At 45.7% G+C, this 19,796-nt stretch overlaps 9 protein-coding genes across 9 annotated transcripts; 3 read left to right on the top strand and 6 right to left on the bottom strand.

Annotated features, from left to right (window-relative positions):
• Window positions 1-1,035: 1,035 nt before the first annotated feature.
• On the bottom strand, window positions 1,036-1,499 carry V1513DRAFT_459117 (uncharacterized protein; the record flags this gene model as incomplete). The annotated part of the gene is made up of 2 exons (XM_066899735.1): window positions 1,036-1,116; window positions 1,176-1,499. 2 exons carry the CDS (start codon window positions 1,497-1,499, stop codon window positions 1,036-1,038), a joined length of 405 nt encoding a protein of 134 aa, XP_066752939.1.
• A 414-nt stretch (window positions 1,500-1,913) lies between these two features.
• V1513DRAFT_380971 (pyridoxal phosphate-dependent transferase) lies at window positions 1,914-3,582 on the bottom strand (the record flags this gene model as incomplete). Its single annotated transcript, XM_066895055.1, has 5 exons — window positions 1,914-2,435; window positions 2,492-3,057; window positions 3,113-3,132; window positions 3,206-3,354; window positions 3,415-3,582. 5 exons carry the CDS (start codon window positions 3,580-3,582, stop codon window positions 1,914-1,916), a joined length of 1,425 nt encoding a protein of 474 aa, XP_066752940.1.
• A 748-nt stretch (window positions 3,583-4,330) lies between these two features.
• On the top strand, window positions 4,331-6,168 carry V1513DRAFT_446880 (uncharacterized protein). The gene has a single exon (XM_066898332.1). The coding sequence runs from the start codon at window positions 4,530-4,532 to the stop codon at window positions 6,102-6,104; it is 1,575 nt and encodes a 524-aa protein (XP_066752941.1). The 5' UTR covers window positions 4,331-4,529; the 3' UTR covers window positions 6,105-6,168.
• A 144-nt stretch (window positions 6,169-6,312) lies between these two features.
• On the top strand, window positions 6,313-7,805 carry V1513DRAFT_446882 (methyltransferase-domain-containing protein). The gene is made up of 3 exons (XM_066898333.1): window positions 6,313-7,306; window positions 7,356-7,416; window positions 7,470-7,805. Exons 1-3 carry the CDS (start codon window positions 6,355-6,357, stop codon window positions 7,762-7,764), a joined length of 1,308 nt encoding a protein of 435 aa, XP_066752942.1. The 5' UTR covers window positions 6,313-6,354; the 3' UTR covers window positions 7,765-7,805.
• V1513DRAFT_446886 (uncharacterized protein) lies at window positions 7,656-9,108 on the bottom strand. Its single transcript, XM_066898334.1, has 3 exons — window positions 8,228-9,108; window positions 8,096-8,176; window positions 7,656-8,037 (listed from the first exon to the last, which is right to left on the bottom strand). Exons 1-3 carry the CDS (start codon window positions 8,654-8,656, stop codon window positions 7,942-7,944), a joined length of 606 nt encoding a protein of 201 aa, XP_066752943.1. The 5' UTR covers window positions 8,657-9,108; the 3' UTR covers window positions 7,656-7,941.
• Window positions 9,109-9,212: 104 nt separating this feature from the next.
• On the bottom strand, window positions 9,213-10,983 carry V1513DRAFT_446888 (Acetokinase family-domain-containing protein). The gene has a single exon (XM_066898335.1). It carries the CDS (start codon window positions 10,567-10,569, stop codon window positions 9,310-9,312), a length of 1,260 nt encoding a protein of 419 aa, XP_066752944.1. The 5' UTR covers window positions 10,570-10,983; the 3' UTR covers window positions 9,213-9,309.
• Window positions 10,984-11,927: 944 nt separating this feature from the next.
• On the top strand, window positions 11,928-13,546 carry V1513DRAFT_446889 (uncharacterized protein). Its single transcript, XM_066898336.1, has one exon. The coding sequence runs from the start codon at window positions 12,132-12,134 to the stop codon at window positions 13,365-13,367; it is 1,236 nt and encodes a 411-aa protein (XP_066752945.1). The 5' UTR covers window positions 11,928-12,131; the 3' UTR covers window positions 13,368-13,546.
• V1513DRAFT_121930 (uncharacterized protein) lies at window positions 13,510-16,008 on the bottom strand. Its single transcript, XM_066894148.1, has 2 exons — window positions 15,330-16,008; window positions 13,510-15,268 (listed from the first exon to the last, which is right to left on the bottom strand). The coding sequence occupies exons 1-2, from the start codon at window positions 15,567-15,569 to the stop codon at window positions 13,652-13,654; spliced, it is 1,857 nt and encodes a 618-aa protein (XP_066752946.1). The 5' UTR covers window positions 15,570-16,008; the 3' UTR covers window positions 13,510-13,651.
• A 1-nt stretch (window position 16,009) lies between these two features.
• Window positions 16,010-18,803, bottom strand: V1513DRAFT_470848 (calcium-activated chloride channel-domain-containing protein; the record flags this gene model as incomplete). Its single annotated transcript, XM_066900149.1, has 6 exons — window positions 16,010-16,744; window positions 16,799-16,972; window positions 17,031-18,001; window positions 18,053-18,133; window positions 18,188-18,407; window positions 18,469-18,803. The coding sequence occupies 6 exons, from the start codon at window positions 18,801-18,803 to the stop codon at window positions 16,327-16,329; spliced, it is 2,199 nt and encodes a 732-aa protein (XP_066752947.1). The 3' UTR covers window positions 16,010-16,326.
• Window positions 18,804-19,796: the final 993 nt, after the last annotated feature.

Here is a 19,796-nt window from a genome sequence, read left to right on the forward strand (position 1 = left end):
TACTTTTTACCCCATTAAAAACCTTTTTTTTTTACCTAGCCCCAAACCCCCCCGGCCCCCCACAAAATTAATGCCCCCCCCCCCCCCCCCCCCCAAAAGAGCCCAAAATAGAATTGGAACTGTCTCATGCCCTTGTCTACAGATGAAACGAACAGGATGTCTGGTGGAATGGATCGGATTTCCGTTGCTAAAGGACATCTTTGTTCGAATGGCCCAGTTGACATTTATTATGTCTGCAAGAAAAAAACATGTAGATTAAGTTAGTCGTTCTTGAAATTTTAATCGTTATCTATTGTCACTTTTCCACTGCAAACAAAAGGCGCAAGGAAGACGTCCTCGGTTGACTACGGCGCATTGTGCATGACATCGTCAGTTAGCCGAGTCTCTAATAAACTTTACATTCGTGCGGAAGACTATGATACTAAGATGAGATATATACATCTATATAAGTTATGTATATATATATATAGCTCATCAGTCCACCTGCATGAATACAACATATGTTGGTAAAAATAGAACTATATATCCGAGACCGCCGCAGTGAGCACATAGTCTGGCACCGGGAATTCACGGACGTGATACTTTGTCCCCTTAAATTTATCATTCTACAAATAATTTCTCGGCATTGAGACCACATCGATTGAGATAGCCAGCAAGTCTTATATAGAGTCGACCATTATTGCATCTTTCATCTTTCATCTTTCATCTTTCACGCACAGGCCATTGCTAGATGGTAATCTAATAGGCAAGCTACATCGCGGGGCGAAAGTACTTGGGTTGCAAGATTGCACATGATCGAGTCTTCCTGTCTCATTCTGTGGCCAATAGCATGATTTTATTACCTTCCTGTTTAATCCCGCTTTAAGGTTGCCGCGAAAACGCCGCCAGTCATTCCAATATGGAACACCACCGCAACAAATTCGATTCAATCAAAAAAGGAAAGTATTCTCTCTGGACTCTTTCGACGAAATCGCTTTCTTCCGTCGATTTGCTCGTGACTATTATTATTATTCTATACGATTGATCAAAAATTCATTAAAAGTCGGTCACGCGCCCATTAAAGCTGTAATCCCCATGTCGCAGTGGATCCTGCTTCGGTCCGCCAATTTCACCAGTCTAATTGCATGTTATTAGTCCCACACGTGATACTAATAACAAGCACAAGTCGGACTTACCTTCGGATTCACATCACCTTCAAACTCAGGAATCGTCCGTCCGGTATACGCAGGCTGTACCCCACTCTGCGCACCACCGGCCTTCAAAATCTTCGCTGCGGGATTCTCTAGCGCCTCACTCTCTGGCTGCTCTGGAGCGTTCTTGGGCACGAAAGTGCCCTCGTTGGCTTTTTCTAAAAGCCGTTCGAATTCATCTTGTTCTTCCTGCGGTAGCCGTGGCGGGCCCGGTCGAGGACGCATTAGGTCTGCGTAGTGGCGAGCGAGCACGAACGCGGGCTGCGATGCTGCGGGTCGGAGGAAAATGCGGTTGGCAATGGTGCGCATTGTGACAAACTGTTCGTGGAAAACGTAATAGCTAGAACTAGTTGCAATCGAGCGTGGTTCGTCGAAAATATTTGATTGTTGCAGTAAAATTCGGCCGCTGTCACCAGAATTGTGCGGGGCGGACCGGAAGATTAAAATTAGTCGCACGGGTTTTGCCCGCGATGATGTCAGCGCAGAACTCGATTTACGAGACCGATTCATCCGTGTCTGGGGGTCTGATGTGGCAATGAGCACAATTATAATAATCCTTCATCAATTATAGTGGGTTGGTTGCCATATTCTTATCAATTTAAATACGCCAAAATTGGAGTAAGAGGACATTGAACAGAGTCGCACCATTACGCGTTTCATCGGTGCACTCTATATCGCAAATTCTACCATATGTATACAACATGACTCAATTTTTTTAACAGCTTACACACTGGCAAACGCGCTGTCCAAGATCTCAATTCCCTCCAAGATCTCCTCCTCCTTAACTACCAACGGAGGCACAATTCGAACTGTGTTATTTCCCGCTGTGATAACAAGCAGCCCGCGCACTCTAGCTGCGTCAACTATGACGTTCGGATCTCGGTTAAGTTGCACACCCCAGATTAGACCTGTGCCTCTGATCTCGGTTATGACAGACGGATACTTCTCTTTCAATTGCTCGAGTCCGGAGCGGAAGAGCTCGGCCTTGTGTTTCACCTCGTCTAAAAACTCGGGTTTGGATAATTTATCGACGACATAATGCGCAACTCTAGTAGCCAGGGGATTGCCACCGAAAGTGGTACCGTGATCACCCACTTTGATGGCTTGCGCGATGCGCTCGGAGACCATAGCCGCGCCGATTGGGACGCCGCTGCCTAGTGCCTTTGCCATTGTCAAAATATCTGGCTGTGCTTCGGCGGGGAAGGCCTCGTGAGCCCAGAGGTAACCGCTCCGTCCAAGCCCGGACTTGTAGCAGATTAGTATACAAAATATATGTAACCCAAAAAAGGATAGGCACATACCTGAATCTCATCGAAAATTAACACAGCATCGACCTCGTCGCATTTCTTTCGCAAAGCAGTCATAAACTCTGGAGTCGCAAAATATACGCCGCCTTCGCCCTGAATCGGCTCAATTATGACCGCGCACGTGTCCTTGGTGATGATATCAAGCCCATCAATCTCGTTGTACATTGCGTATTTGAAACCAGGGACCAAAGGTGCAAACGGCTTCTGATATTTCTGATTTGGCGTGGCTGACAAGCTCCCCATAGTGCGTCCATGGAATGAATTGTAAAATGACACGACTTCATACTTGTGCTCCCCACCACCAGGTGTCAATTTGCCGTACTTGCGTGCAAATTTCAGGGCGGCCTCGTTGGCCTCGGAGCCCGAATTAGAGACAAAAACCCGCGACGCAGATTGCATTCCTTTAGTGGCCAATGTACGTTCGACAAGAAGTTTGCACAATGGGCCGGTCCATTCGTTGTAGTAGAGATTCGAAGTATGGATCATCTTGAGTGATTGTTCATACAGTATCTTTGACAGCTCCTCATTGCCATGGCCGAGCGCATTAACAGCAATCCCAGCTAGAGAGCATGTCAGTATCTAGTACCATGTATGCCAATAAGAACGCGTGATTACCAGTAAAATCAAGATATTTTCTAGAATTATTGGAATCAGCATGTGACCCTACACACCGACACACCGAACGTTCATAAACAACAGGCAACTTACTGTCCCTCTAAATCCCAAATATAGCATCCTTTTCCACTCGAAAGTACTAGTCCCGGTCGAGCATACGTAGTCAAGCAGTATGGCTCGTACTCGCTAACAAACGCCGCCGATTTACTGCTCTCAGACGGGTCCCGGTTGGTTATCACCGTCTGCAATGGTCGGTCAGCACCGCGGTCCCACTAAATGCTGGTAAGAATGAAATTACCAACCTGGTGTACGGCTTCAGCTGCGTCGGTAGCAGCCGAAGCGTAATTGCGGACATGCAAGGCTGTGGACGTTGGTGATATCCGGTAACCGGAGTATGACGTCGAAGGTCGCGCGGCCCGGAGAGCTCCCCGCACTATGTTTCTGGACGCAGTGCTGAGTGCTGAAGACATGATGATGTGAAATAGATTACGTTCTGGATTTATTTATCCTGTTGTGTGACTATCATTCAGGTGGAGTAATTCAGCAAGCGGCTTTGCCCTTTTTTTTGGTCTTGATTTTTTTTGCTAACGTTGGGAAGTGCCAGGCAAACTTCGTATGTTCTTAGAATGACTCTTACGTCACTCGTCTGCAGGGTCAAATCAACCATTAACAGGGTCATGACCACGGCTCCTGAACTGATGAAATACAAAGCTACATAATGCAATTAGAATAATGGCCAGTAGATGTATTTAAAGAATGAGTTATAAAATGGGTTATGCATGCACAACTGTCAGCCGGTCGCGCCGCTGACTTGGCTAAGCCCTTAATGTAGTTCTTTGAGTGTGCAGCTTGAAGTTCAAAAAAAAACAGAAAAATAGAGAATAAAATTGCAGACTGCAAAATGATAAGTCCCTCTCTGGCTACTGCTCTAGCTAGTGAGGAGTAGTCTTGCACAATCCAGAAACCAGAACCAGAACCCAGAAACAAATTGAGATTTCTAGCTAAGCCCTACAAGGTTGCAAATCAATTTTCCACTGAGCCCTATGAATGTACACGTATTCAATTTACCGTGTATAGTACGTGGGTCAAATGGATGTTCCTTACCCGATTTTCAACTTGGAGTTGCCCTCAGTACTGATTTGTGGGTCAGGGCAAACAGCCAACGTTGTGTTGCTGGCTAAGAGAAGACGCCGGGGGGCTAATTGAAGAACAACGTGGAAGCAACTGGGTATTCTGATGGAGTTTAGCCGCACGGCGGAGGTATCATAAATGGCCACGGTGTCCACTTACGTGTCCTCTCCAGCATTCCACTGCCCATCCACACTGGCCGATTTCAGACGATTTTACCTCTCTTTTGAGGGGCTATATCTCAGAATATGTCATCTCGCCTGATCTCGCCTACTCCTTCTTATCCATAATGGCAGATTCACCAGAACATACAGACTCGCCCGAGTCGCCGGACTCTCGCCAGCCTTCGTTGTCAATCGAAACTTCTCCGTTGCCAGCTGGATCTACCAGGAAGCGGCGCGAGTCGCTATCACTACCTCTCCCTCCAGGCGTTCTACCTCCACGGAAGCGAGCAAAGACTGCGATTGAGAAAGAGCAGCGTCGGGTTGAACGTATACTACGAAATCGGCAGGCTGCACAGTCATCTCGCGAGAAGAAACGGAAACAGCTTGAGGAACTTGAGGATATCAACGGTCAACTCCTGTCTGAGAACAAGCTGGCACAGGAGCGGATAGCTCATGTCGAAAACGAGAATAAGGCTCTCAAGTCGAAGCTGGATGAGTTAGGCGATCAAGTACAAGCCATGAAGTCATATATGGACGGTCTGAAGGATTTCAAGTTCAACTTCGAGGTCTTCACCAATTCGACCGACTTGGAGCCATCTATTAAGCGGGAGTCTGTAACGGACTCGCCAATGGCTCAGCCATCTGAGTCAAGTTCGAAATCGTTAGATGCAATCGGGCTTGATTTTCGGATAGAAAATGAAACTTCAAAATTAATGGCTGTCGACGCTTCTTCTCCATCGTCCAATAGCCCGACAGTTTCATCCACGTTGTCGCCCTTCCCTCCCGAACAGTCCCCCCCAATGTTCATGTCATATCACGCCACTCCTGATCTTCTGTCCGAAGTTCCGACCCAGCTAGACGCCCGGAATACTGTGGCCTTCAAAACGATGCATCATCCAGCAGCGGTGATGTCATTATTGGACCTGCAGCGTCTTTTGAAGTTCCCACACATTTCAGGCCCCTGGATGGCAAGGTTACTGACGACAATGATCTTATCCGTGATGAGGGTCTCGATTCTTTGTTGTTTGACGTGGCAGCGACTGCTGCACTTTTCCTTGACTCAGAGTCTTCTTACAGTGACAGTCCGTCCGCCTTCTCGACTCTCGAGGAAGAGAAGTCTGAAGGCGACTGCTCCCTTTTTGACTCGGAATTTACAGGCGAGTCACTTGATTGGGACTCAGTCCTTGACACATCTGCTCTCATCGATACAACAGCCGAACTTAAATCAGCAAGTTCGTCAACGGATTCATCGATTATGCCAACTTCTTCGGTCTCGAAACAATCAGCATCCGGAATCTCAACAACGGCGATCTCGAATCGGCAAGAATATCCGATCGACATCCCAGCTCTCGCCCTCGAGAAGCAGCAGATCCCGACATATGGCGCTCGCCGGCTCGATGACGGCTGCAGCGACTGGTCTGAATTTGCAATGGGAGTCGTTTCGTTTGAATAATTCTTCCCTTTTATTTTCTCAATTGTTGACATTGCGGTTGTGTGATTTTTCGTCTAGTTCGTCGAATAAAGAATTGTCTTTGAATGATCTGAGAGATCTGCGACGGTTGTCTAATATTGTTGAAAGTGCAGATGTATCTATCGCGAAAAATATGAGTCGGTTAGAGGGAGGAAATATTAATGGGTATGATATGAATAGGGGTTTAATTGTGTCGAGAAAGTACTGTGATGATTGGTTCGGTTTATAAACTTTTGTGGGTAAATATTATGGGTTCGGCTTGGGTTAATATATAGCTATGCGATTATTTATGGATTAGATTCCTGGCTTGTAGATTGTAACGTAAAATAACAAAATCGATTGTCGATGTCTAACGAACGGTTGTGGGTTAGGGTACAAAATTTTGCGTTCGCAGTCGACAAAATGGTTGTCCCAGTTGACTCTGTATATTTGGTGCTTCGGATTGAGACATCAACCAGTCTCTACGGAAGTTTACTGAAATGTCATTATTTACAATAGACGGCTGGTCAGTATCAGCGCCAATCGAGGCACAAACAAAGACTTCAGCCAATGCCCTGGCAGAGAAATCAACCACATCTAATACGAAGAACAAGAAGCGGAGGCATAAGAAGCATGTTGGTGGGAATTCGATAGAGGAAAGTGTTGCGAAAATTGATAAAGAGAAAGTGTCTAGCGAGGAATTGCAGAGGTTTTTTGAACTTCAGTTTCATAAAGAACCGGCGAAGGGAGGGGAGCGTGTGACTAAAAGTGAGGGTCATCAGAATGGTAAGCAGTTGGGTGCGCCAAAGGAGGAGAGGACCGGGGCTTTGAAGCGGAAGAGGGACAGTAAAGAGGATTACAAATCTGAAAAGAAAGTCGAGAAAGCTGCCAAACACAAATCAATGCCTTCCGAGCCAGTCGAGAAAATATCGGAACCTGAGCTTAACAAGCCGATTCCAAAGTTAACGCCATTACAGCAGAAGATGAAGGAAAAGCTAGCTGGCTCGCGCTTTAGGTGGATAAACGAGAAGCTATACACTGTTGCATCGAACGAAGCTAAGGATTTGTTGAAAGATCAGCCAGAGTTGTACCGGGAGTATCATGAAGGATTCCGGCGGCAGATTCAATCCTGGCCCGAAAATCCGGTCAATAATTATATCGAACGAGTTAAGGAATTGTCAAAGAGCAGACTACCTCCTCCAAAAGGACTACCTCGCGACAAGGACGGCACCAGTTATATTGCCGATATGGGATGTGGAGATGCCACCTTGTCCCTGAAAGTTTCAACTCAATACTCAGGCAACGGTACTAAGAAGCAAACGAGACACGGTGGCACGAAGATAGTTGTTCATAGCTTTGATCTGTCAAAGACAAATGAGAGGGTCACAGTTGCGGATATTAAGAATGTGCCATTGCCTGATGCGAGTGTCCATATTGTAGTGTTTTGTTTATGTGAGTATTGCGATTACGAAGTGTTCCACAAATTGCTAACATTATTCAGCACTAATGGGAACCAACTTTTTGGACTTCATAAAGGAAGCGAATCGAATTCTTAAGCCAAAGTATGTTTCGTCTTAAGCATTAATTTGTCCAGCACTAATATAATTAATTTCAGGGGCCAGTTATGGATATCGGAGATCAAGTCCAGATTCTCGGACAACGACGGGGCAAGCTTTATCAACGCAATCAAAGCCCACGGCTTTGTCCACGCGGAGACAGATACCTCCAATCTTATGTTCATCCGCTTCGATTTCTTCAAACCGTTGTCAGAAAGACAGGAAGCCAGAGCTGCTGTCGACACTCCTGCGAAGAACAAGCTAAAATTTATTGAAAATGACTCGGAACCGGAAGATGACGAGAAAAAGGGTAATGAGCCATTACTGAAGCCATGTTTGTATAAGAAGAGGTAGAAAGGGACATTTTGTACAATAGAATGGATACATTTTTGGTCATAAAATTGACACTCACAGGGCCTGCCAAACCAAAATTATATGTACAAAACTACGGCCCGAATATAGAGGGAATATCTTCATACCCAAAAAATCCAAACTCCAAATGTATAGCGTCGTTCTTAAAAATGCCATGAATTACCATTTCACAGGAGGATCTCCTGGACGGCGTTCGATACGCTTGATCTCATAGTCTTCTGTTGCCTCCGATTGTAAAAGCTTGTAGTTTCGTTTCTAAACAAGCAGTTAGTGAATCTGTTGGCTGCTCCCAAAATCAACACCGCAGTCGTACGTAATACTCGTCCCTCGTTTCGTCACGGAAACGCGACGCATTTGTGGAATTCTTCCGTGGATCTAAGTCTTCTTCCGTTGCCTAGTAATAATTAGCATCAACTTTCTCCGGATTTTCAAAAACATATCTTGCCATTTTCTGCTTTTGGTCATGTGCCTTGTATCTAATCTCCGTGATTTCTTGCAAGTAATACGACGCAATAACAATTAACGTCAAAAAGGGACCGCCATAAAAAACAAATGGCTGCTTCTTCACAAGTTTGATATAGACTGCCATAACTTTGTCGCGCTGTCTGCTCAGCGACTTCAGCCATTCTGGCCGGTCGTCGATTTCGTGCTCGAATACTATCCTCCTCCTCTTTTTCGGCGGTATTTGCTGTTCTGATTTTAGAGAGTCCGATGCGGTCGGTGGAACATTGGCGCTTAAGGGTTGAGCTGGTTCTGTGGGAATGGCGCTCTGCGACAGTAATCTAGACGTCGAAACCTGGCAAGCATACACCGACCGCGGAAGATGTGATAATTTCCATACGCCGTCTCTCGCAATTGACGTTACTAAAGTCATTGTTTGCCAGAAGGTATAGATGTGTTGCGGTTTAGGTGCTGTACCGATAGCATGATTGTTGAAATTTAGATGGTTGGGATCCCTCAAGCTGAGATGAGTTGAACCCTGAACCACAATGAGAGCAAGCAGCTTCCCAGGTTGGCTACGACCGTACTACCTATCGCGTGTCCGGCCATAATACGAACATTTAGTGTTCTAGATCCAGATATGAAGCCCTCAACTTCTTTGCAGATTCCCACAATCTTCAAGAACGCTTGTTCCCAATGCTAGGGATGCGATGTCGTGCATTGAGGAGTGGCACTAACATATTTCGAGCCAGACAAATCTTCCATTCGCCCTTAAATATATTACAATATCGATCTCGATGCACCCATATAAGTCGTACATAAGAAACAAATTATATTGCAATTATGATCCATAGAATTCGTGTTTTATTGCTATCACTCGACGCCATTAGGGGAGTGGGCCAATCACTCGCAATCTAATCGCTGTCAAATTTGCCGCGAGCGGTAAAGTCCAATTAGAGAAGCAGAAGACTTATGGAACAATTGGTGAAACAATTAATATAATATATGTCTCTATTATCATCTCATTCTCTAAACCAAATAATACTCGATATCAAAGTCTACAAACTAGATACAACACCAAAAAGCCTACAATCGTGTATCAATTACCTCCTTCGCCATCTGCAATTGCTCATCTGTTTGGACCACGAGAGTCTTCAACTTTGCGTCTTTTTTTGACACATCAAAGATCACATCCGAAGTCGTCGACGCCGTTGTGTTTAGCTCCTTGTCGATTGTAAATCCCAGACAAGACACTTTTTCTATAACCGCTGCTCTTAATTCTTTTCCTTTTTCACCTATACCACCGGCGAATACCAAAGCTACCGCCTTTCCTTGGAGCGCAACCCAGTACTGGCCGACGTACATGGATACTCGATCAACAAACATATCAAACGCTAACTTTGCGCGTTCGTCATTCTCCTCTACTGCACGCTTGGTGATGAGGCCAAAGTCAGTAGTGCCGGTTATTGACTGCCATCCAGATCTCTTGTTCAGAATATCTTCCGCGATTGTAAGATGCACATCCTTAGACGATGCGGTGGACATCCGCGACGAGTCTGAATGATAGTGGAAGATCAGCGAGGGATCTACACTGCCGGATCGAGTTGCACCGGGAAGGCCTTCTAGCGGAGTAAGACCCATTGACGTGTTGATTGATTTTCCGCCCAATATCGCGCATGCGGAAGCACCTGAACCGAGATGAAGTGCAATGATGTTCAGATCGTCTTCGTCGACACCAAAGTAGTCGGCGGTTTCATGAGAGATGAAAGCATATGAAAGCCCATGAAAGCCATACTTCCTTATTTGATGACGTTTCTGAACATCTAGATCTATTGGATATGTGTAAATATGCCGTGGGATCGTCATATGGAACGACGAATCGAAGAACGCGACGTTCTTGGTACCTTTTAGCCGCGAGATGCATGAATGCACAATGTCGAGTGCTCGCTGATTATGCAACGGCGCCAAATCGGAAAGAATGTCGAGCTCGTGGTAAACTTCTTCTGTAATCAGTAATGGACGTGGATTACTACCGCCATGGACAATTCGGTGACAGGCAACGTATATGTCATCGAATGAAAGTAGCCGTTTTTCGCCTATTTTCGAATCGAGATGCTCCATAAAGACTTTAAATGCGGAGTCATGATCGGGGCAGTCAATCTCTTGGTTCTTAATTGATTCGAGAACTTCACCACATGATTTGTATGATGTGTACGTGAGATATTGCTGATCAGCAGTCAGACCCGATACAGAGCCGGTGAGGAGTAGCGATGCGTCTGGGCTATATCTGTAGAGTGAGAACTTGATCGAAGACGATCCCGCGTTCAAACACAATATCGCTGACATGTTTGGTGTAGAAGCGAAGTCTATGGGTGAGTGATGAGCGTGAATTCCGAATTTGCTCCAGCCTTTGGTATAGACGCTATATATGCATTAAGCTGAAAATCCTAAAGTGGCTGTATTGAATACTCAGTTCGCATTCGTTTAACACAGATCGGCACGTCAGACGCTATCGTTGTTGCCTGATGTCGTCGACCCATACATGCATGCATCATCATCGTCATATATGTTAACCAGACTCCCAAGGGGTTAGTTTCGGCGCCGCGTCGTCATCGCTCGCTGAAACGGCGATCCAGTTAACGCTGTAAATACACCACTCAGCGCTCTAACCCTAAAAACCCTAGAATATTCTCGGTACCCTGAACCAATCTATAAAAGTTCAATTGGTCAAATTTTTTTCCTCAGCTTTTTTTAGTCTGCAGCGCTCGAATATTGCAGGGCATACTTAAAACACTGGGATTGTTTGAAGTATTATCCAACTAATACTATTGTGCTTTGGTAAGGCAAATATTTCTTTCCTCTGCATCTCAGAAGTTAAGGCGGACGCATATTCGACGAGAGCACTTTTGGTGATGATATGGAACCACATTCTTCTTTCCAAAGTCCGATTCGACTATGACGAGGACTATTTGTGAATTATCGACTTCTGTCGCAGGAAGTCTTATTACTTGCCAGTAACTTGGTCTGATCTTCTGTTGATTTTCGTCGAATTTGCTGCTGGTACAATGCGTCGAGAATGTTGAGCTCGTTCTTTCGCATTAGATATTATTTACTAACCAACCCATTGTTAGATATCTTGACGCTAATTACCCGACTGTGACTTCGGAAAATTTTTTTTCTTACTGAAGGTATGTCGTATTTTCATTGCAGCGACGTGCAACCGAGGCGAAATTTTCAAGTGATGAAAAGTCCCAACACATTCGCAGTTTCCACGGTAGCAGTCGCTTAAGAACCCATCTTATGACTGTCGGTGACCGCTTAATGTCCTTCCTGGGATGTCTGATTCATAAAATTGGCCCGATTTGCTACAGTTGTTTGCAAATAGGTACTGTGTGTGAAAGTAGTACTAATATATGAAGTTCAATTTAGTTTATGACCTACGATTTGAAAGGTGGCTGCTAAGTTCTCCTAGAGTCTTAATGTTGTGTGTCATTGCAATATATCTATATCTATGAAAAGAGTATACTTGAACATTTTCCTCTGTACGAGATGGATAAGTAAAATTTACCATTCGACCCACTTTCTCGCATAATGGTACAAGATAAGTAGTATAATCTGTAGTAGATTCGAATGGCTGAAAATTTAAACCATTTCAGTTCTAATCCGAATCAAAAATACATGCTATTTATTGTTCAAGCCTTGCTGTAAAAGCGGAGGAACCGAATCTGGGAAAGCAAAAACATCAGAGTGACGCAAATTCATCAATGCGGTCACTCGACGGTACCAACCACGTCGCATCAGCATTTCCTCCTGTATTTCGCAAATGCCTATACACAACTTGCTCAAAGAACTGAATATCCTTAGTTCATTCTAAAGCATTCATCCATTCAACGAACAGCTAGCTCAGCATGAGCTTACAGGATACGCTCGCCGGCGTCATTAGCCTTACCCGCGTCATCCTCAATGAGTCCACCAAAAACTTCCGCACTCCGCCACCCTCCCTCGTACACTCCGAAGATGATGCACAAACTTCAAAGCCCAACATCGGGCGCACAGTTGGCAACATCCAAATCCAGGCGACCAAACTCGCGCTCGCGCGTTTTTCCCCATCCCTGAACGCGGATGCAAAGAGGACGGCGGCGGAGGGGGCTGATCCTGTCAAAGCACTAAAGGAGTGCTTGAATATGATTGGTGCGCTTGTGGCATTACTGGTTGGGGAGTTTATACAGACGCTACGGGAACCGTTGCGGAGTGCAGAGTTGCGGTATGCTGTGAATTTGGTTGTTGAGGAGCGACGTGCACGGTGTATTAACTTATGCTCTGCGTTGGAGAGATTGATTGATGAAGTCGAGAGTAGTCCGCAGGCCGGAGGACAACAGAGTGGCAAGAAGAAAGTTATAAAGGATAGCGACGTTGTGAATGTGGTTAATCAATTGTCGCTAAACGACGAAAACCCGAATGAAAAGGAGGACGAAAACGAATATCAGTATGTGTCTGCAGGAATCATTATATCTCAGTGCAAGCAATTACAACGATTTGAAGACGATCTGGAAAATTCGAATTGCAGTACTACTGCTGCCGAGAATGTTCTGCGGATACTGGCCAAGGATGTCCGGCTACATAAGAATATGATTACAGATGCGAAGAACGAGCTGAATGAGTTCATAGAAGACCCTAATGTAGCTAGTAATAGCGATGCGTGGGGTCTAATAGGTTCAGAAGGCGAAGATGAAGAAGAACATAATTCTGGTGCAGACGATGAAAATACGCGGCATCTATTAGATCTCGCCAAGTTGTGGGTAAAGAAGGTCAACATGGTCTCAATATTACTTACGTCACTATTAAAGCGCCGGTTCGTCTTACAATTCTATGAACAATTAGTTGCAGTCGAAAGCAGTAACCCGGACACGAAATTTGCCACGTTTGTCAATGGAGTTACGGATAGCATGAAAACGCTGAGCGCCGAGATTGACGAGTTTGCTGGGGGGCTCTTGGACGGCGACCACATTGACGACTTGGAGGAGCATAGCACCAAAATAAAAGAGACAGCGGTGGCAATAGCAACTTTAGGGAGTGAGATATTGGAAGACCAATATAGTAAATGGTTTGTAATGTTCAAAGACAAGTTTCTGGAAGGAATGTAAAAAAACTTTGGAATGATAGGCATGTACGATTGAATTTGGTTAGTTTAGTCCTTGGAAATATTTTATGTGTTCAGGACAAATCACCTGCCTAGAAATGTATATACATGACGTTCGTTAACCAAATATAACTGCGAACGATCAACATAACAAAGATACTAATATATGTAACATAACCCGACAGAAACCAAATTAGACATAAATCAAATGCGCCAGATATACCCATCCCTGATAATTCGATTTCACAACATCCGAGATTCTAAATAGCACTAAATTCAAAACAAAGGTCAAAGGGCAGAAAACGACCGATCATTTTGCGAAGTCGTCGGTGATGATGATGATGATGATGAAGGAACATTCTCAGATGAACTTACCACCTGCTCACTATTGTGACTCCGTTCTTCCTGGGCCTGCCCTCGTTCTCGCTGCTGCTGAAGGTTGAACAGCCGGCGTCGCCCTTCGACAAATCGACGCCAAGCGCTAGGCCCTGTTTCACTGCGCAGATGCTCTTCTCGTCGTCGACGCAGCTCTCTCTGTATCCTACCTTCGTCACGTAATCTCTCCAGAGCAACTCGCCGTTCTAGTCTTGGTAACAATTGAGCATTCCACGTATCCAAAAATCGATTAAGTCGAGTGTTCAATCCATTGACATCTAGTGCCTCTGCCATATCCGCATCGGAACGTCCCTCTTCTCCACCAGGCATTAAACCGGGAGGTATATCTGGAATTTCTGCACCGGCACGAAGATTTAGATCCACTCTGCATAGTGGGCACTGAGAAGATGAATTAAGTAGCCAAGGATCAACGCAACTAGCATGGAAACCATGATGGCAAGGCAATATCCGAAGATCTTGGCCGGGTGAAAATGACTCGAAACAAATTGGACAGCCGTTTGTCGGAATCATTAATGCCGATGGTATAGATATCGTGGACGAATTGGAACCACAGTCCTTCGATATCCGGCCCTCCGCAGGCGCTGAGGAACGTACGCCATCTGTTTTGCCGATTTCGACCATGTTCCCATTATCTTGTTCGACTTTGGGTTGCGTTTCGTTGTTATTCTGCGAAATTGCGCAGCCCGTGGCTGGGTTCAGCTCGACCATCTTGATATTATTGTTCCCATCCTCCGTTCGCTCCACTGTGTCATCACTTTGATGGTGATGATGACTTTCTGGGACCTTCACAAGCGGAATTGAATCCAGTACAGCTTTTGCCAAGACACGGGCTCTATTCTTGCGCTGCACAGTACCATCGGGATTCGTGGTCACTTGATACCGCTCCGGATGCCGATGAGCTCTGATTGCTCCCAAAATAATGACCAGGAGGAAGAATCCAGAAACGAGACCGGTAACACTATAAAGAATGATCATTGCAACTGCGGTGGTATGTCCGGATGACTGCGACGTCTGAGTATCTAAAGACGATGTTGACGGTACCGACACCATAGTCCACGATGTAAGCCCCGGACTCGTAGTCATTGGTATATTGGACATCTGCGACGTCTCAGTCGCCATAAGCGTAGTTTCAGCGAACGCGATTTTCACTGATGCTGAAGTTTGTGTATCGACCGGGATCTTTGCCTTATTCCACACCACTGTCGCCTTCAATGGATTGGGACTATTTTCTATAGCAGATAACCAAAGGTTTCCGACCGACGCAGAGAGTGTCGAAAAAACTATTCCCAAGTCACCATTATACAGCGGGCACGACCTCGCGAAGCCGCATGTCCGTGATTTAGTTGAATAGAGTAAAATACACAACGGATGTTGCTCGGCTGCTTGGACCACTGCGAGAGACACTGCTGATGATGGGTCGTCGCATGAGATGTACGCAATAGAATCGTCGTTTAAAGATGTCGAAGAATTTGCACTGTATACTTGCAACTTCCCTTGATAACTGATGTTCTAAACCACGTCCGCTTAGCGTATCCACAAACGCGTAAATCGACGCCGTGGAAACACTTACACTATTATCAGTAGCATCGAATGCCAAGAGGTTTATAATTGCCGTGCCCAATGGAGACGGTGCCTCGATTTGAAACGTGTTGGTATAATTCGTAGTTGTATTAGACGCTTCAATATTCACAGTAGAATTCGACACATCTTTGAAGTCGCCGTTGACAACCGGCATCGCACTCACAAATACCATCAATAGAGGCATTTGTAGTACCAATGCGCCTACTACCAACCTCCGAATCCGAGCCATCTTAGCAATGGTATTATAGAGCAAATATGAACTTCCGCGTTGAATCTATTAATGACAGGATGTCAACGTCGAGCTTAGCCTGGTCATTTCGTAAGTATGCGAACGTGCTCCTCCGCCGCTGTATCTCCCGATTGTGTCGTATTACGCGTTTCTTGTTATTACCTCGTTGCTGCTCTATAAGAGTATTCGCGTCTAAAATCTAGAATTTGTCGGCGAAATGCATTGCCAGTAGTAATATCGTCATGTGCCTTGAGAGCCCTAAGACGGGGCTGATAATATCACGCCCGGCTCGTGCCGCACGGGTGGACGCGCTCGCACCGAAAATCGGTAGCAGCTGGTACCGATCTGTCTGTGGCTCACAGGCAACTCAGTTTCGGCTCTGAAGCACGATGAGAGAATGGTGGCTAATCCAGAATGCGAGTTTCGCGCTTGCGTGGGCTTTAGTAGCTTGACCTGCCACCCTCAATCAGAATGACGATCAGGCACGTGCTCTCGATGAATCCAGGAAGTCAACCACTTTTTGTATTATTTAACAAGCTGATAACCTGTATATGTATTCTATGACCGGGTATACTCGGCATAGGGTCCTCCAGAACATTAATCGACAGTACACATTATATAATTACAGTTCCCACAAAACATCGGTGTACATGAGTGGGAGGGATTCAGTCCATGACTCAATCTCCGTAACATGACGAGTCGCCCTCTCAAGCGAACTCCTCCTTCGCACTATGCGAATGTTATCCATCACAGCATATCACTGCTCCTTCTTGTCCGCCTCATTCTTAACCAGCGAGCTTTGCAGAGTCACGACAGCTTCAGCGATTGCCGCACGCCATTCATCCCGCTTTGCCTCTGTGACCTCGATTTCCTCGTGCTCAAGAGCCTCAATCGGCTCTTCGTCCGGCAAACTGCGCTTCAATGTCTGCTGGCGATTCAAGTACTTCTGTCGTTGGTGTTTCTGCACGACAGACGAGTCTAGCGCGTCGTAGATTAATCTAATTAAGTACCTCGCTACAAAGTAGGCGTGCTCGGACAATAACACGGCCGCCAGTAAGACCCAAGGTCGTGTCGCGACGAGATATGAACAGTCAGACTCGGTCGCGGAGACGCGGTACATCGACACCAGACTGGAAGTCGTCAGGCTACCAAGCCAGGTCAGGAAGACTAGGTTGCTATATCAAAATATTAACAAATATCTGTCTAAGCAATCACATAATAACACGTACTGGAGCCAGGGTCCGATCGTTTCGGCTTTACCGGGAATCGGCCGCTTGGTGTCTAGACAAATTTTCACGGCATCTCCACGCAATTCAAACCAGTTGTTAATGAAACTAAACAACGGAGCAAGTGGCCAGACCGTAGCGAACAAGCATAAGTATCCAAACTGGACAACCATTTCCCTAAGTTTACAACAAAATTAATAATAATATCTCGATTTCTGCAAGAAGATCCACTTACCGGTAGTCATCGCCAACTATGTAGTCGGGAAAGTCCGCCTCGGCACGAACTCTCGCCAAAAATGGGGCTTCAATTTCATCGTCTTTATATACATCCTGATATGCGCCAGTGACTTTCTCTTGTAACTTCTTGGCCTCCTTAACCGCCCGGCGTTGAATATACGGCAGTAACGTCTCGACGAAGAAATTGATTAATTGAGCGGTAGCGGTAAAGTAGATGTACTGCTGTCTCAGCCGATGAGTGTTAATTGTAAAATGCTTCGCAGACGCCTTCTCACCAATGAAACGTTGCATGGTCGCGCTGATGAAGTCCATATTCGGAGCGATGAGATGGCCGAAGGGAAGGTACACATAGGACGACAAAAAGAGACCCATATAAGACGTCAGAAAGTTGAGGACAAACATCTTTTGTGTCATAGCAGTGTCATATGTTCGTTCCGTCACATGATTTTCCCAGTCGGTCATGCGGGTAGCAATGATATTGTAGAACGCAGTGAATGTGGGCACCAGCGTCGCCAGCAGAGCTGTGGGTAAGAAGACGAGATACTGCTTCAACGGGCCGTCGTAAATCTCTGACAGGAAAATTTCGATTACAAAAACCACAGCCTGGACCGCTATTAATACCAGACCAGCTGTCAGCGCAGTAGGAATTGCAGTGAACTGCTTGACAACACGCTTCCATTGAGGATAATACTGGACCAACGCACCGGTAAGCGGATCTTCCCGCTCTGACTCACCTCTGAATGTAGCGCGATGCGTATCCAAACCGGAGCATCCTCTCACACCCCATTTCACAGCCAGCTCAACTTCACGGCGTTTCCAAGATTCAATGAAGACAGAACACCACAGGGAACAGATAATCGCAAATATCGGGGAGTAGGGCGGAAGAAAGAAAAATGCCAGGAGACCCATAACTGTCGGGAAAAGAAGGCGACTAAAATAATATTGTAGGAAAGCAAAGTAAAGTGCAATCTCTCGAAAGTTAGATACATAAGTCTCAGGAACCTAAATCGTTGCAAGTACCTTCTCACCGAAAGTGTTTTTGATAATATCTAGCTCGGCGTCATCAAGAGCCCACTTGGTAGACCATCGTTCAATCCAAGCCTAAACATACATTAATATTACTGCAAGGCTTAGTGTTCCATGGAGGGCACGTACAACGTTGAATTGAGGATCATGAAGGGCGAATATCGATTTAACGAACACCCAGTCACTTTGCCCTGGGGTGATCCCGAGTCCATGGTCCTTCTGTGAATTTGTAAGGCGGTCATGAACCAATCTGAGACGCTCCGCAGTCGAGAAATCGTCATCAAGTTTGTGGTGAGACGCGGGAACCACAGGAGCAGAAGTGCGGATGCCAAACAACCAATCCTTAATCCTGCAACCGTTAGTTCCGATCTTTTACCCATACACGGCACAATCGACATGACACGACATACTGCGATCGGTATGAGGCGAAGGAAACAACCGCATCCGATGCTTTGACAAAAATGAATACCGATCCTGGTTTATTCACTCGGACTTTAAAACAGAACCCGGCATTCACAAGCTCAGCCAATAGAAGCTTGAAAGAATCCTCTATCACTTCTGCAGTCTTCTTCTCTTTCGGAACATATCCTGACTCTGTGTCAAATAAGATCACAAGGTCGCACTCGAGATCGGCCGGTGGTAATGCGTTGTTAATCAGCCTGGCCGCCTTGGGTGGTTTGCCGACTGACAGCTTTAACGGGGGATCGGCGCTCGAGGTAACTACTGCCGACTTGTCTGAATCCATTGTAGACGAGTGAATACTCGAGAGAAGCGTATCAATTCCAAATCAAAAAAATAGATATACCAGGCCATCAAAATATGCTGCGGAGGTCGGTGTCACAACTCTGAATCGGGTGGCATGAAATTACCAATGTTTACAGCTCTGACGCTTTCCGCGGGCGTCTGCGGCAACCTGAGAGCACATGGGGGGCCAAAGCTCGAGTAGGACTTCAATGACGAATTCGTGCTATCGTCTTCAAGCTGATTAATGCCACAATCCGCATGTTACGTTTTCAATTATGTTAGCAGCGGCATGATATCCCCATGTGTCTTTTGCCTGGTCCGAACAGGCTGATCTTCAATTCTAAGCAATTTAGACATTATTGCCTTGAATGTGCAATTATATTCTACTTTCTGCAGTGACGCTCTAGTTCTTTCACCATAGTACACAATAAAATTTGACTTCCAGTTTAGGTGCCGTAGAGTCGTCCCGATGCTATCTTCTGCTGTCTATGAAAGGTATCCTTGTTTCTTCAGTTCGTCATGCACAGGCAGATTCATCCATTCCAACCCAATTATTGTCAGTTCCTGTCAGTAAGCAAGCGTGCTTAAGACTAGCGCGTCAGTTAGTCCATACCTAAAGATTTCACAGGTTTACAGTAGGAATATTCTGAGTTATTTTAGCTGCAAGACGTGGCACTTTCCGCTTGGGTTCATCATAAACAGAAATCTCAAAATCTTCCAGACTGCCTCAATAAATCGTCGTTAAGCCTCAATAGCGCTAGTATGACTTTGTAATCGTTTCCAGTAACTTTCAAACAGGATTCTGTCATGGTGGGACTCAAGAATGGTAAGGTTAGACATCGCATCTTATGGTATAGGTGCTCGGTCCTGCGGCGGCGATGTACATGCCTTCTGATTATTTCGACCATACTTACTGACCGCACGCAAAGTCAGCATCAGTTAATTTCTCAGAAGCTGTGATGTGGTTTCCTGGCAATTCTATGGACAATTAGCA

This window comes from Lipomyces chichibuensis (genome assembly GCF_038497645.1).
Source record: "Lipomyces chichibuensis strain CBS 12929 unplaced genomic scaffold V1513scaffold_21, whole genome shotgun sequence".
Lineage (NCBI taxonomy): Eukaryota > Fungi > Ascomycota > Lipomycetes > Lipomycetales > Lipomycetaceae > Lipomyces > Lipomyces chichibuensis.